The following is an 18,002-nucleotide window of genomic DNA, read 5'->3' as shown; positions in this document are numbered from 1 at the left end:
TGCCTGTAGTGTAGTATATACACTAGAAATCAGTGCGGAATGAAAGAAAATTTGAATATGAACTATGAATAACTTTTTATGAATAAATCTTTAAACAATTATGGGAACGCCTTGTATTTTGTGAAAATAAAATGGGAATACACTCGGGACGAAATTGATAACCGTTATGTGGTAGTATACATTTTGAAAATAAAAATATTGTTACATTGAAAGAGTTGTTTTTTGTTAATGCAGAATCCAACAAATTGAATGTAAAATTTTGTTTATTCCAAAACATCTCTAGTTTTCGTGTTACTTTTCCTACCTTATTATTAAGGAACACTTTGAACTAACGATCAAAAACGTTGAAAAATCTCAGTAAATCCAAAGATAAATATTCTCGACGGTCACTAGCCAGACTACTGCTTCCAACCCGATCGGTGGCACACGAAGCGCGTGCCAGTTTTTCAGGCGCTTCAGCACATGGAATTAGGTGCGAGCGAAATGGCAAAGCGTGATCGTTCGTCGGTGTGACCGAAAGCGAACTACATGAACACTCTGGAGAGAATTGTTGTGCGGGACAATCCGAAGAGCCTAATAAAAATGAGTTATTTCACGCTGCTCGAAAAGCCCACCGGAGCCGCATATCGTGTGTTGTTGCTGTATGCGTTGCCATGCGTGTGTTGGTTGGAAGGACACGGACCTCGAACGGGAGGACACGAAAGCAGCATAAGGGGCTAGCGAAAGACGAGATCATACACAGTAGGGTATTGATGAGGACGATGATGGCACACCATAAAACCATAAAAAAGAGAATAGCAAAACCGAAACGAACGAGAGGGCACACATGCAACATGCTGTGAACGCGAATGGGAACGGGATAGATGGGTACTATGATGATCGTTGCCGTCGTCACTATGTGTGCAACAGCAGCCTCTGATGGTCGTACGGTACCTACATATCGGTAGAGTGAGCGAGAAAAAGCAATCACGTGGAATGAAACAACGCTATTGCGCAAGCTACAATACACAAGAAGAGATTATATTTTATTTTAATGTATTTTATATGCTCATAATAATGATGTATTTTGTCGGATTTTATGCGCTGGTGTGCGAGTCGATTCATGCAGTTTAGTTATTCTCAACGGTGCTTGCTCTCGCTCTCTATCGGCTAGCATGTGTGCTTCTTCGAGGTGGTTGCTACCAGTAGGCGAGCAGTTTTCGAGTACTTCCACCTAACCTCCCCTCGCAAGGCAGGCGCGAAATGTTGCTCGAGCATGTTGTATTTGCTGTTGCTGCTGCTGCTGCTGTTTTTCATCTGTGTTGTAGCTCACTCACTCACTTAACTCGGCGGTTCGAGCGCAGCACACCGAATTCTGTTTCGCTGGCTTGGCCTGGCGCTCCTGCACCTACTCTCTGCTAGCGGAGAATCGGTTCGAGTTCGAGTTCGAGCGGTACACAATTTGGGTCTGCTCCGCACTGTTGTTGGCCTGCGAGAAGCGAGATATTGATAGTTTCGGCATTGTCGTATCAAAATAAAGTGAACATTCGTTTGAAGGCAACCGTTTAGACAAGGCGCGTTTTATTTTTATTGTTATTAATATTATTATTGCGCTGCTCTCAAATATAGACCAAACGCATTGTCAACTTTTATTAGTAACGTTTCTGAAAAGTTTCAAGTGAAAATAAACTGAGTGTAAAAGTGAAATCTATTTTTTCTGGAAAAATTGCACTAGTCGCAATTTTTATGTAATTTCACTCAATTGAAAAATTCCATCGAGATTGTAAAACTAGATATTCGGCGGAAAGCGCTGAAAAATATTTTCCAATAAAGGAAGGAGTTGTAACGGAAAAAATGAAAATACGTAAAAAAGAATAACAGCACAGTTGAGGTTAAAAAAACATTCAACTTAGACAGTGAAGTGTGAACAGTGAACTGTGACAATTACCAGGTACAATATATTCTGTAATAAAATAGCCCTTGGTAACCGTGAACCAGAAAATCATGTGCTGATGGTGCTTATGCAATATGTATGTGAAGTGCACGATAGTGATGATATGAATATCAATTTGTTCTAAGCTCTCACGATCCCTGCTGCGGTTTTGGACTTAAGCAAAAGCGACAAAAAATCCAGTCTCGCACTAGAAGGGGGCGAGAGAAACTTTTCTCTTCCTAGGACTCAGAGAACCGTGCATAGGTTTGGTCAACATGAATTCGTATTTTGAACAAACTGGTTTCTACGGCCATCCGCATCAAGCGGCCGGAATGATGACCACAACAGGAACCCACCACGATCAGACAACGGCAGCTGCAGCGGCCGCGTATAGAGGATTTCCACTGTCCCTTGGAATGTCCCCCTACACCAACCATCATCTGCATCAGAGTCGATCGTCACAAGAATCGCCGTACGATGCCAGCTTACAGGCAGCATGCAAGCAAATTTACGAAGGTTCCTATAGCACAAAGGATTGCGGGAAGACTGGTAGCGGAAATGGAACCACAGATACCACCAACGGCTACAAGGATGTGTGGAATTCGACAAACACGAGCGCCACCAATAGCAACACTAATACAGCGACTGGCGGAAATGTACCTGCACAGCAAAACAGCTCAGTTCCTGTACGACCCTCGGCATGTACGCCAGATTCTCGCGTCGGAGGCTATATTGATGCTTCTGGTGGCAGTCCTGTCAGCAGAACAGGTTCCACCGCTGCCGGTGTTACCGGAACGTGGAACACCAACCAATGCTCACTGACCGGTTCGACCGGTGGCCAACCAGCGCCAACCACCGGTCTGCACCAGTCTAACCACACGTTCTACCCTTGGATGGCTATAGCAGGTGAGTTCCCTTCGGCACAATAGATCCCAACCCTTTCTTGGTGGAAAACCGGGCACCGAAGAAAAATTGCTCTATTAGTGCTAATTAATTTCTACTATCAGTAAAAAAATCCTTCCGGTTGAAACGAAAACGAAAATCTTCTTTCGTTGAGCATCCATCCAAAGGTGAAACTCTGTGTCTCGAAATAAACATCAAGTTTGTTTGGTCTTCTGCACTCCATAATTTGAATGAAAATTTATGAGGGTTTGTCGAACGAGTTTGCAGGCATGTTGTTCTCGTTGTATTCCGCACTTCCCGAAGCACTCACTGGGCACTGCGGTATGTATGGTGTGTCCCCCGGAACCAGAGTAGCAGTAGAAGGGGCAGATTATTAAAGAACGATTTCAGAAATTTTTCCCGCCGGTGCATTTAGTTCACTGATTTTTTTTCTTTCTAACTTTCCTGGTTCTCTACCTGATTCAGCAGGGTGTGTGAGCACCTTTCTGCCTTCTGATATTATTATATTCACGATACACAGTCTCCTTGGGATCACAGCGAAGCTCTGGAAGATACTTGTATCATTTGTGATCGTATGTTGGTCTCGTGCGTCTGTGTGTCTGATTCAGCACCAGAAACGCCGCGGGAGAAGCACTCGTAAATATTGCTAAGCATCTTTCAAATCTAATTGATTTAAATACTGTTTTCTGTAATTATATTTGTACTTTCGTACTGAACGTCAGCGATGTTATTTTTCTCGCTGTATCGTGGAATCATGTTCAATTCCGCTTCAATTTCACTAAATATAAATCTGATTCACGAGCACGCATCAGCGGAAAGTACGCTATTGGGGGAAATACTTGAAAAGATTGATTTCATGAGAAAAAATATTTTCAAATTTATTGGAGGAGCACGTTCGCATAATAAACCTGTTGGGTTTTTTTGCAAACGCCTCTTAGCACTCTGAACTCGAAACGCTGATTCTTCACGCCGTGCTGCATTCCGCTATCAGCATCAAAAGAAAAACAAAAACAAAATTAAGGGAAGCGAGTACGTCTTATTCTTTGCTCGTAAAAGGAATCGTTCCACCACACAGAATTCGGTGCTACGAACTTAAGTTTGCCATTCCAAAACAACTGTAGGATTTTAATCACTGTACATTGTGATTAATTTAATTATTAACTTGAGGATTTTATCATTAGCCGATACAAACCGAAAAACGGAAAATTGAGCTGTTTCGTGTTGGAAGTCACTCCCTCATTCGTATGTTTCTGCCAACCATACAGCGTTTCTTCTTGTTTTCTTTCTCTGATCGAAGAAGCAATGGTTGACATTTTTCTCTGTTTTGTTCACCATTTCTGAGATTACAACAAGAGATTTGTAATAACATATGTACGAATAGAATTTCATTATGAAAGAAATTTACTTTCTGAGAAATATTAAAACTAGGCGGATGGTAGGGATAGAATTGAAATTGTATACCGAATGTTCTTTCTCAGACAGGAATAATTTTTCTTGTTGTTTTCACTTGCTAACGTGAGCTCATGACTCAGACTTAGAGCAATAATAATGGGCCAGGAAACACATGTCCAGTAATTTGTCCTGCGAAATTATGGATCCCCTTGTACAAGCCCCTCATTCCTACTGTATTGTGTTGGTGGATCGAACCGTCCTTGAGGCCTCGTTTTCTTGGCTGTCGAAAATATGTCGATTGCATTCTCGTGATCATCACGCTTGACGATCGCTTAAAATGCAATAAAAAGCACTTCTTTTCCCTTTCAACTCAATTTCCCTCTTTGGCTCAGATCGATAGAGGCAGAGAGGCACAACGGCTAAAGGAAATCGATACTGGCTGCGTTCGTGTTCAAGCACTCATCTGGCTTCCTATTTGAGAAACTCTATTCCTATAGGAGCCAGCTCTGATAAGATTTCATGTCCTTTCCTTTTTCTGTTGGAGTTCGCATCGAGTAAGAATATTACGCGAAAAACGAGTTTGCAAAAACGAACACACAGACCTGCCAGAAATTATTAGGTATGAAAAAACCACCCAAAAAATCGTTAAACTTAGTTTTCTGTTCCGACTTCTTCGAGCTTGAAAGGTATAAATGCAATAAAGGAATAAACTTTCCGGCCTGGCTGGAGCTCGGTTGAACTGAAAAGTTGAAGTGTTGGATTCAGAAGAATGAAACTGGATGGAAAAAAACTAATTTATGATTTACAAGATGAATTTCGATGTAATTGAAAGACGCAGCCCTGGTGGCTGGCCGAAACGTCTGAAGGGCTTATGTCCGAAGGCCGCAGGGGAAAACGGGCTGAAAAATAATGATAACGAGCTGAGAGAAGGAGGAGAGCCTCTTGTTCGTGTACTTGTTCAACTGCCCGTTCCGTACCGTTGTCGTTTACTTGCTGCAAAGTTAGTTGTGGGCTAGCTTCCTCGAAATGCGTCATGGTTTTCGTCCCGAGGCGGTAAGGACACGTCATATGATGCCGATTATTGAGCTTTGTTTTATCGTGATTGGGTTTCTGCCTTCTGAGTTGAGATTGGTGGCTTTTTAATCCATTTGATGTCTTGTTTTTCACTTAAAATGGTAATATTCTCGAATCATTGCCGGATCATCATACTTATTGTTACCAATGCTGTTGTTCGATTATAATCGTTGGATTATATAAAAGGCGACTTGTGCATCGAACTTTCGGTACGGATTTAAGTGCGTTGTTTCTAGTAAAATAACTTCCTTGTATCATTATTATTTTAATCATGATTATTATTTTTATTAGAACTTTATGGATTCCCGAACCTGTAATATACGATTTTTAAAAATGGCGTTAGCTTTCAATTTCACACGACGTTGAATACTATGACCCACACAATATAACGTCAATTTCAAATGTTGACAAATTCAATTTAATATCGCTTCTCAGTAGTAAATTTAATATAAGTTGTTTGGTAAAAACTGTGAATAGCGCAAACCGAATTTCGTGGGCTGATGACGAATCTATTGCATTAATAGTAATATGTACGAACATCGTACGTAGTCATGGGTGTTTTGAAAAAAAAAATGGATTTTGCCAGATTATTTTTAATGCGCGGATGAAAAAATTGATTTGTTCGAGGTAAGAAGATCGACGCCTAAAACTAATTTTGTGAGTTGACTACGAATCAATTTCGTAAATAGTACGAATGTTATTCGTAATTTTTACGAGAATTAATCACGCTGTTTACGAAAAGTATCGTAAAACTCACGAAAACTATTTGCAACATTTTGAAGTTATTTTTATGTGTATTATAGATTGCTCGTTAATAGTACAACATTAAATTCGCGGATTGAAAACGAATCGATTTCGTAAATTGTACGAATTGATTGATTAAATAGACATTAGAAAAGATGTTTGCGAGCATTGTTCGTATATAATACCAACGGTGTAAATATAACCAAGTTTTTCGTGTCTTTTATCACGTAATTCGTACAATTTATGAAACAAATTCGAAATAATTTCACGAAGGTTGAACTTATTAGTAACCAATTTGAGTAGCCCTTCATCTGGAATAATGAATATATTTAACGAAAGTAGATTTTATGAAACCTATTCGTAGCAGATTTACGAATAAATTCGTTCAGTGTTATTAATTTTTTGCATCTTGGAAAAAAATTACGGAATATTAGAAAAATACTCGTATATTTCATCAAACACGCCTTTAAAAACACGACCTGTCTACTGATGATATAAAAAATCAACGACAAATTTGCAATCTCTGGAAATCGGATGTAACTGAGAGCCTTCCTCTTAATTCCCTTCATCTATACTCAATCGAGATCAAGTTAGCGGATATGCATGGCTTTTCAAAACATTGTTCGCACGCTTCTAGAAACCACTGATCCCCTTCTACCTGTTTTCTGTATAAAAGACTGTAGCAATAGAAAACATGAAAAACAAAACAATGAATAGCTAAAACAAAAACAAGAATACATATAAAACTAAAGATGTAAGCAAATGCGAATCAATTAAAACGTATACTAAACAGAAATTGTTAAAAGAAACTGAAATATAATGATGTTAATGTTAAAAAAATTTCTTTAGACTGATGTGAACACTGAGGAAGACTATACCGCCGTTATATGCATATTTGTTCCATGTTCTAAGGGATTCCCTATATACATGGGACAACTAAGCGTGTAACGGCAGTATATGTCGTAATCGAAAACAGAAATCATCTATCTTGAGGTTAGGAAAAACTAGCTGCACTTTATGCAGCTGTTAAGGACGGCTGTGGTGAGTTATTCTACTGATCAACCTATATATCGAACCGGAAAGATCGGAAGTTTTCAAAAATGTGTAAAAATATACTCAATATATCATAGAGATTGGAAGTTATCGCAACTGCGTGCGTCGCAAAGCTCAACCAGCATGAAGCGGAAAGATCTACATAAAGCAAAAAACAATCACGAAATAACATTAATCCAACATTAACCCTTCTGAATGGAAGCCGCCAGAACACAACGTTCTGGCGGCTTCCATTCAGAATTTTGCGTATAACATTTTTTTTATTTTATTTTTTATTTTTTTTGCAATAATGGTGTAGAAGCCGAATCTTTTATCGTCGTTTTCGTGCTAATCTATGGTAAACGCCATTTTGAGGTAAACTGAGTAATATATATCACGTTACTTTTCTGAAAAATCTCTACAAAGTGGCGTTTTCAGAATTTTGAAAATTCTGCTTGGTTACTAAGATATAGCGAGAAACATGATGAGAAAAACATATTTTGGATTTGACTGAAGTTACATTGAGGTTTGAGATGTTTTTCTATCTAAAATGTCTGAGGAACTCAATGGCATAAAATTTTCAAAATAAAAACACATCCATGAGATCGTCTCCCTAGATCGAGGGATTTGATGGTATTGCAAACATCAAGCATATATCATTCATCAATGCTACAGAACCACAAAAAATGGCTTTAGGACTGTATGTTTTGTGTTTTTTCATACTCTTCACCTGCTCATGCGAACGCTCAACCATTAGCCTGAACGCGCTGGCGTAACCAACTGGCGGGTTGACGTGGATTGACTTTAGCCATTTATTGTTAGACATCGTAATCGTGCACGAGCAAAATTTTAAAAAAGAAAAAACCTAAGCCTATTAGTAGTTGTTTTGTAATAATTGTTGTCTTTAGTGAACCTACAAACCCCGCGCGTGCGATCATGAATCGATCATTTCCGGAAGTCCCTATCCTTGGCACCAGCAGTCCAGCTCCATGCCTTCAATTGGACCAATAAAAAAAGCTCTCGTATCCACTGGACAGCACGTTCCATAGCGACATGAGCGGGAACTCCAGTGATATGGGGTAAATCACTTCTTGTCAGAATATGAACCGTACACCGGAAACTAAATATCAGAATGACGGTTCGCGAGACCATCCAAGAACCTCGCAAATATGTGACAAAACACGGTTACAAAATCGAACACAGTCACTTGCACGCGAGCACATGCGACAAAAACGTTAACATACGAACGCTTAAGTCCTTCGCGATCAACCACGCACACCGCGCAATCTTGATAACACCCCGGTAAAAAAGTGAACGTTTTAGTGCTTACTAAGTTTCAAATCTTAATCTATCTATTCTATCTTGTAGGCTCGTGTCTACAAACGTCCGTGTTCGCGCGATCATGAATCGGTCACGTCCGGAAATCATGGCCCTCTGTCTTGGCAACTTAGGTCCATACATTCAGTTGGACCAATCAAAAATAAAGCTCATATCCACTAGACAATACCTTCCATGACCGGGAACTCTTGTGATATGGATGATCACACTTTCTTCTAGCATTTGAACTGTATACCTAAAATTAAGTATCAGATTCACGGTCCGCGCGCAATCATCCAAGAACACACGGTTATAAAGTAGAATTTCTTCTGTCTTTCGCGACGATACACGCGATCGCGAAATCTCTACGCCCGCACATATCTGAACCGTACAATGAACGTCACATTCAGAATCACAGTCCGCTGCAATTGGCCTTAAGCAGTGTTTCAGTTGGTGATATTTCCCGTCTCGTCTGCAATTGTAGTGTGTGATTCTGACGGGAAGCTCTTCCGAGAACCTAGCTCTACAGCACCAGTAGAACAACTCTCGAAAAAAATGCATCCATGAGATAAAAACTTCACGCGATATTCTAAATTTAAAGACTTAACAACCTTCAAATGGATAAATTTAACTCCTGCGTTCGAAGCGATGCCGTAAACCGTAATTGAAAAAATGAACTCGGTATTGCGGACTATAAACATTTTGAAGGAAGTAAACTCAGAATACCTTACACCAATCCGGTACGACACTTTTCCATTCACAAGATCGAAAGCAATTTTTGGAAATATAGCACATCAAAGAGTTAAGATTGCCCTAGATTTGGTTTGGTTCATATGTGAAACACTTTTCCCGCCAATTAGGTATCACTTACTAATATTCCAACAAAAAAATATATTTTAACTTTTCAAATAGGTGTATAAATATTTGTGAATATTCAAAAAGCTTGTCTTTTCCTTAAAAAATTGGAAAATTATCTTTGCCTTCTAAAGCAGGCCACCTCTCAATGCATTACTTTCATGAAAAAAGCAAGAACACTGGCAATATGTAAAAAGTATGAAGGGTCGATGTCGGACTAACACCTGACGGAATGTAGGACCAATGGCACTCGGAATGTTGAGCTGCACTACCGAGTCCATTCTCAATTCTTCCTTATCATACGATTAGCACTAAGCTCTTGCAAATAACTGGTGGCTATACTATAAATATACTCTATAGCCTAAATAAATCGCGAGAATATGGTTGATGATGTTGGTCAGAACTCAGAACTGAATAAAAAGGGTTCGCGTCGTTAAGGATTAATATGTTAGGCATAACTACGTTAGGCGTAAGGTAGGTAAGGCATAATGAACGATTGGCATAACTTACCAAAGTTAAAAATAATCGTAAAGCTTTTTTATTAGTAATTATAACCATAGGATCGTTTTCTCATGTATTGCTATAACGAAACACTACAAAAAAAAAAAAAATCATGAAAGTTATTTAGAAGGCCAAACAAATAACTCTTATATGAGTAGGAATTTTTTTTCTTTTAAAACACATTTTAACCCAATTACATGTATTACCGATATGGAACAATATCTTCCTCGCATTAGCCATTTTCCGTAGTTTTATTTTTAATGGCAACAAGAATATAATCATTGTACTAAATAATATGGTAGGGAATCAGCAGAAAAGCTAGATTATTTGTATATGCGTAGAATGAATAATTTTAAAATTTTCCATTCTTTATTTCATGAGCTGTTCTTCAAGGCAAATAGTTACTTCTTGCACAATGGTAGCGTGCATGTTTAAATGAATAAATCAAAGCACATAGTTCAAGTAACTCAAGACACTCTTGCTAAAATACTGTTACATTTAAATCATGTGTACTAGATTAAAATAATTTCTGAAAATTACAATTACTTTGTTTTTTGGACGATATTTTAAGATGATGTAAGAAAACGTTGAAAATAAAAGCTGTCTAAAGTACAATTATTTGTGGGATCTACGGTCGATTTTTTATATGAAGTTCTATAAAGATAATTTTATTAGTTAATTGTTTCAATATTTCATGTATCGCAAATAGAAGGCTACCTCCATACTACTGACAACCCTTCTTGTCTGAAACTCAATACGGCGAGTGGCTTATGAGACCAGTGCCTTACCTACAAAACCGCCAAAACCAATATTGGAATGAAAAATTAAATATAACAAAGTTCATCACATTTTAATTGCAAATGTAGTTACCTGGCAAAACTTATATAAATCCACATCATAGAGAAATTCTTTACCCCAAAACATCTACAGCTAGCCATGTTTGAATTTTCGAAGAATCGCGTACATCTACTGAGAACTTTCCCGCTTTCAGTAGATATGAACGCGCTTCATTTTTTTTCGAAATTTAACTCTAGGCTATAGACAACCTGCAATAATACAAAAAAACCACAGCCGAATAAAAACAAAGCAAAAATGGAGATAAAGTGTGATTTACGTGCTATATAATTACTTGTTCACTCGGTAATCATAAAATAATTTGCATGCAAATCAATCGACATAGTTGTTGGCGATGATGCTCGCATGGATGTTAATCCATCCATGTTTCTTCGGGTTCTTGGCCATTCTGAGTGCAAGTGGCGGTCGTTCCTACACTGATAAATGCTAGCGGATGCGCATACAGGACTTGTTGATAACGTATTAAGTCCAGTTCAATTGAGGCCAAACGGCCGTCATGGTTTATGACTTGGAAAACAAGATAGTTTTTATAATGTGTTTCTTGCGGCTCCAAATATGCTTTTAAGTTGCTAGTTACAGAGGAATAATTGCCACCATTTTCATCACCAATTTGTTCGACGCTGTTTGAATTGAGTGTTTTGAAATGTTCTTTGAATTGTTACTTCGAAAATGTTTGTTTCATACAGTGGAATTAGAAAATTGCCACCATGCAAAAAATAGTCTCTCTCATATTCGATCATTCTCGTCACGCAACTCAAAACCCACAAACAATCAAAACGACGCCCATTCCCGTAGTCCAGCAGCCATTCAAAATATAAACATGACATCATAAAGCATCGCTACTTCACACCATTTGGCACGCAACCTTCGGTACCCAATAATTGGACGTGAGTAGAATGAGTGAACAATAGTGTTGTTCATATATTTAAAAATTTCAAAGATGTAATCGGAATTTACAATCTGCAAATTTTGCTGTGAACGTCGTTAATATTTCACATCATTTCTTTCAAATGTGCATATCTTCAATAATCGAACTGAGCGTCTGATTTTCAAAATTGGAGTAATAGGGGCTATCCCAAGTCACTTTAATCAAAACATCTGAAAAGGAAGCATGTGTTACTTGGGAACGGTGTAGTTTATTTCCCCCGATTTGTTCAGGCACGAATGCAATTTTTTCCAAAGTGAAAAACAAATTCAATCATTTCATTTACTAATGACAAAGTAGCTTCTGGTGGAAAGTTTGATTTAACCACTTAAACGAGCTCAAGTTATGTCTGTCCGAGAAGGGAAACTTTCTGTATTTCTTAATTCAAATAGGTACGGAACGGAACACAAATATTTTAAAAGTTATTATGTAAATAACATTGAGATTACAATCAAAGTCCAGTTATAATGTAGTACTGAGTAGTAGAAGTAGTGGTAGTAGTAGTACCAGTATGTAATCTAGTTCGACAACCTTTCAATATTGTCCTGAGATAAGAGCTGCTTGCACTAAATCTACGTCAATAACAATTTTACGAGATTCTTTACTGCTACTGTGTACACCTCTAGAGGCCGTTCAGAATTCGCTTGTTTTGACTGCAGCGTAAAAACAATATAATAAAAATATTAGGAAACGCACTTTCTGCTTGTTCCTCGTAAATCAGCCAATTAATATGCAACATTTTTTTTGCAACATTTAATTCTCCTCAGTACACACACCCTACTTGTTTGTCAGGGTTGATACTATTTCATGGATTGTGTGCACCCACCTTCAGTAACGCCACGGCGCGGTGGAAGCATATTTGCCTCCAACATATTGGCTATCCTTTAGCTGTTTGTTCTACCTCACGCCTGACTCACATCGGGGCAGTTTATTATGTATGACTGACATGTAAAATTTCAATTTTTCGAATGAATATTCATCGGTAACATCAACTTTTGCAATTGTTTTTAATATCAAATTTGTTGATACTTTCTGCCACTTGGGACCAATTTGGCTTCGTTCGGAACTCGGTCAATTTGAAGTTGCACCGACAAGTTTTCCCTTAGTGTACATTCATGATACATCGGAACAGAGGTACGAACCGTAAAACAAGTTTCAGCTGACCTTCGCTTCTAATGCATTTCATGGCCGCAATTTGTAACGGCAATTTCGGTTAGTGTTTTTCCTTTTGCCATTTGAAACTAATAAAGCAATAAAAAAGCGGTCTGAATGTAGGAAAAAACGAGATTTTTTAATTGTACTGTCACGTAAGAAAACCATAAAAATGAGGGATTCTTGTCACTGGGTCAGTTCTTTGCTCTTCCTTAATGCTCTGCGTAATAAGTATGATTAATTCTTGCCGGGGGTTTTATTACTTTCTTCTCGCCTTTCTTTTACGGTTCTACACGCAAAGCTGCATCTTCAAACAAACAAGCATAAGAAAAAAAAAAAAAACAGACAAAGTTGCAACGAAAAATCAAGGACATACAGGAGAATCTTTCAAGATCGCATTTCCTGCACACAAAAAAGTGTGCACGAGAGTCGAGGCTCACACGTAATTACTGTCAAAATAATGTCAGTTTTGGTGAACGCCGATGCGCTGTTGGGGCCGTGCGGGGGATAGCATGCATATTATGCGGCAGACAGTACGGTATGAATGCGCGTGGTAGGTTTAAGCGGTAGAAGGAGCGCGAAAAAAGCATCATAAATTATATTTTTGAAGAAAATCAGCATAACAAATCGTTTCTGAATAATAAATAACAACAATGACAAAAATAGGAAGAAGGCACCAAGGGCGAATATGTGTTTTTGAGTGTGTGTTGAAAAATCAAGAATGTAAATAAAAAGAGCAGGCTCACAACTAAGACTGTTCAATGGATGAAATGAAGAAAAGTATTAATAATGAAAATAAAATTTATGCTCGACTCAGGATTACTCAGGGGTGAATTCTTAGAAAATAAATCCTCTAGTGAATGTGACCGAAACTACTCCATCAGAGCTGTTATCGATACGCACCTCCAATGCAGATTGTTCATCAACCGGTAATTGCGACTGTAAAAATAAAAACATTTTGCTGGATTCTGCAAATTGATGATCCAGTAAGCAGTTTCAGCGAACTGCATTTAAGCGACGATTTATTGCCGGGGATTGAGTTAATCACCTGATTCAATTGATTTATGTGATATGGCACACGCATAATATAGAAGCTGGCAACACTGAAGCTATAATTACCACACAAGAACGATTGGTATCCGTTGGCCAAATCCGGCTATAGAGCGATTTCTATAAGTGTGTGGTTTCCTTATCAATTTTCGTTCCGAACGCTTCTTTTAACCGCAGCTGTAAGTATGAAAAAAGAAGAATTACCTGGCAAATGGATTTTTCTTGATTTATTTATTGTGGTTTGTAGAGCTGTTTCTTTTGGTCGATTTACGTCGTTATTTTTCTTTATTTCGCTTGTCTCTATACCTCCATGAAACATCGATATCATAAGTAAAAATCGATTTAAGCACGAACTTAAAAGCAATCCAACTAGATGATGAGCAATAAAGTAGGGGAAGGATTCCGAAATTTGCATTCGCCTTCATTCACGTGCCCAAATGCCGCTGGGAATGTATTTCTACTACCTTGATTTCCGGCACACCGCTCTGGCTTTCATTTGTAGTCTACGAGCAAATTGTTTTGAACACCGAAATTCAGGGTAAAGCAAAAATGTTGGTCGTTTGAGATAGATGTTTGAGTTTTTTTCACACCGCAAACTCAAACGAACAATGTGACCAAAGTTTACCCTACGCGGATTCGCTGTGCCAGTATCGCAGACAGGATAGCCATATGGGCAACGGTTTCCCCTTTGGTGTGTTTCTTTCGTATTCACTTGGTGAAGCCAACGAGGTTCGCGACCATCTTCGTGCGAATGGTGTTTTATTAATGTGTGAATTTTTATTTTTATTTTTTGACTAATACGCCTTCATTGGCTTGAAGTTTTGTTGAAATAGTAATATAGCATATTTTGTATGATTTGTCATCAAAAATATACCAAATAAGGTTTTAGTGTGTATTGAAAACTGTAGGGACGTCCGTAGAATCGACACAATAAAAAGAGTCGACAGGTATGTCTATATAAATGTGTGTGAGAGAGAGAGAGAGAATGAAAAGATTGAAATCAGCTGATAAAGTCTTGTTCCTGTTAGCTTTGGCATTGCAAGCATACTTGAACACAGTATCTTTTTTTATTAAAAACAAAATTATTGTTATTACAGTCATAAAGATAGGGTTCTGTCTGTCAAGAGCTAGACATTTCATCCAGACACAAAAACCCACTAGAGACTGAGGATTGAATCCAATTACATCGTTGCGAATTGCACTATACCTCACCTATTTTGTGCAACCATAAGCTTTGGATGAATCTTGCAAAGGCAAAAACCGTTCGTTAATAATAGTAAATAATCGGAAAATGGCATAATGGAGCTACGAATGTTTCAAGCGATCTTCACACCAAATGAAGCCATATGTTGCCAACGTCGTGGAGTGGATCTGGCGACCCACTGAGCAAATGAGCTTGATGATTATGATAATAATCGGCTGGTATACTTTTCAAGGTATGTTTTTGTATTGACTTCCTGTTTACGAGTATTTTCTTTCGAGAATTCTAAAAGAAGGTACAATTCTTATGTGCTACATCAGAGGTATATAATTCTTGTTCATGTCAGGTGGAAAGTTATACAATAACCTTCAGAAAATATATGAGAATTTTGACGAACATTCGCTTTGAATTTATGTTTTTGCTATTCAATATTTAAAGAACCACGTAGATGATGGTACCATAATTCAACGGGCACGTCTGATATGATTTGAGATTTTTATGGTTTAAAAGTGTCACAATTTTGATTTGAAGTAAACGTATATCAATTAACTAAAAATAAAACTAAGCTTACATCCATGTTATACCGGAAACATAATAATAATACGGTAGTTGTTTATTTATGGATTGAATAGATATACTGTTCTAGGTCAGTATGATGTGTGTTTACGATTGGCACCGACATGGATTTGTATGATTTATTTCATACGCTATCTAATAAAGTATAACTTAAACAAAACGGCATAGACAATCTATCTCATCGCAACCTTCATACACCATAAATTAGCTCTAAACCGGCGTCATCTCAGCTAGCTTACATAATTTCTAAAAACGGTACCGCCGAAACCTTTTTGGAAGGCGAAACAGAAACAAAACACCAAATTAAAAATCGACTATTCTATTGATCGATTCGGAAAAATATTAATTTATTGCCGTTCGATCTCGATTTCTCTTTCACTATTGAATCTTCTACAGTAGAGGCTTTAAATCTGGATGCACTTGATTTCTTGACAAAACAGGCCACCAAACTCGCTTCGTTTCTGTTAGAATCAGCAGACTGACACATTACGGCACCATTTACGTGAGTGGGCAAAATTTGTACATAATAACATGCAAATATTTAATGAAAACAAATCATAAATCATATCGAATATCTCCAAGGAGAGTGTAGAACACAAACACTGTTTTATGCCTTTCGGTTTGATTTTCTTTGTCTTCATTCGCATGTCTGTTCTCCTTGGCGCGTATTCTGCATAATCACAGGGCGCACTCTTACCATGGCGGCGATTCGTTCGTAGCATGCCATGCAATCAAATCGCGGCCAATCCTTTGCATATCCCTGTTCAACCAGGGTTGTACTAAGCAGGAGAACGTACACTATGCTTCGAGGAAAACAATGTCAAATTGTATATTTTTATAGTTCAACCATGCTGCTTTGCTGCTTACTTCGCTGCACTTCATTCAGAACGAATGCCTCATTGCGATTCGAAGTTTTATGAAGTGTTGTTATCTGTGCAGTACCTCCAGGGCGTTCAGTCCAACGCTTGACGGTGGTAGAACAGTGGACGTTGTCTCTAGCAATGACGGGACGTTCGCTGTCTTTGTGTATGATAACGTTATGGATGAAACACTCGAACAAGTATTCCCCTATCAAGCCATCGAGCATAGACAGCGACTCCTCCTCGCAGGGATTTTCCGCTACTTTCACAGAACTGCGCCACTTGCAGGAAACTGCTTCGGTCGGTCTGTAGGTACTTGTTCCAGGACCATAGAGTGTTGCTCTCGGGGGGCTCTTTTTCTTCACTAAGGACGCTCACCGGAAGGCAAATGTAGTTCAGTGTGTTGTTGCGCTGTGGTAATGATTTCCTTTGGCTGAAAAACGGTACGGTGTTTATGATTTATGACCCCATGGTGTGTAGTGCCTTACACGAACCAGCGAAATTGACCACTAATGAGCAGAGGTTTAAACAATTATAGATTAAACTGGAGATATTTTATATAGCTATATTATTCTAGTCGGTCACGATGTTATCAAATTTAGAAAGATAAACCAAATAAAGTAGAAATATTTCGTGATACATTGAAATGTTGTGCTCGTTGATAATGTTGCATTTTTCTGGAAATAATCAATGGTTTGAGTGAAAAGTTATACACACGTGCAATAAATTAAATATATTTTGCGCAGTAATCCGACAAACAACTATAGTGAAACTTTTAGCAACCGTTCTTATTCAAATAAACTTAATGAAACAAAACTTGAGTTCTATATAAGATATACACTTTTGTTAACAAACAAATATACTTGCATCTGTTTCTTCCCAAATAGTTTTTTTTCATTTGGACGTACTAAAATTCATTCAATCAAGTGTCGTTTCACGATAACTGTGCGATATCATAATTCGGTAACATCTTGCTCTAGCTTAACTACACCAAACACTGATCTCTCGCTTATCCGCCTAGCATTACATCGTCCCAGCTGTACCTGGCACATTTCACCCACCTACAACTTCTACTTTTATTACTGTCTTTACACCGCAATAAACACTTCATTTGTAGTCCTCGGGACAGTTTGCACCCGTTTCATTATGGCCAATGTCTGCTGCACAGTGGAATATATATTTGAAAAAAAAAAGTAGCAACTAAGGCTGCCCTATCGCCCCGACACACAAATCTACCGCATAGATTGCACACATTCCCATCTCCGTTGAAGAGCAGAGGCCAGATAGCCGGTGGCCAGTCGGTGAGCGTAGTTAATCCGATAAAGCTTATTTATGAATAATTACACTGACCGTAACGACACTAACCACCCAGATATGATAATACCGTCGGCATCTTGCGATTCGTGGTTCGCTTCCAAGCATGAAAGATTGCACACTTCAGATGGTGTCTACTCGTTCGGGAAGCATCATGTTGACTGGAAAAAAGTAAAACAATAGAATTTTTCCTAACTGTGGTTGGAAATTTTTTAAAAGAATTTCATTTAATTAGATTCATAACATACTTACTTCAACATTATTTTGTCCCCAAAATAACTTTCGGTATGATTCCCATTCTGCTCCAAAGTTTTTCAAGCAAGGCAGAATACAAACATA

At 38.2% G+C, this 18,002-nt stretch overlaps 1 protein-coding gene across 2 annotated transcripts in view; it reads left to right on the top strand.

The window, feature by feature from the left end:
- The first annotated feature begins 1,423 nt into the window (after positions 1–1,423).
- The window catches only part of LOC131676510 (homeotic protein ultrabithorax), a 99,901-nt gene continuing 83,322 nt past the window's right edge, over positions 1,424–18,002 (top strand). For both annotated transcript variants that reach the window (XM_058955580.1, XM_058955579.1), the window contains exon 1: positions 1,424–2,818. In XM_058955580.1, the coding sequence (XP_058811563.1) occupies positions 2,188–2,818 (631 nt within the window). In that variant the 5' untranslated portion in view covers positions 1,424–2,187. The remainder of the gene's footprint in view (positions 2,819–18,002) is intronic.

The sequence above is a fragment of the Topomyia yanbarensis genome, chromosome 1 (assembly GCF_030247195.1).
Source record: "Topomyia yanbarensis strain Yona2022 chromosome 1, ASM3024719v1, whole genome shotgun sequence".
Taxonomy (NCBI): domain Eukaryota; kingdom Metazoa; phylum Arthropoda; class Insecta; order Diptera; family Culicidae; genus Topomyia; species Topomyia yanbarensis.
This window is presented reverse-complemented; position numbering and strand designations above follow the sequence as displayed.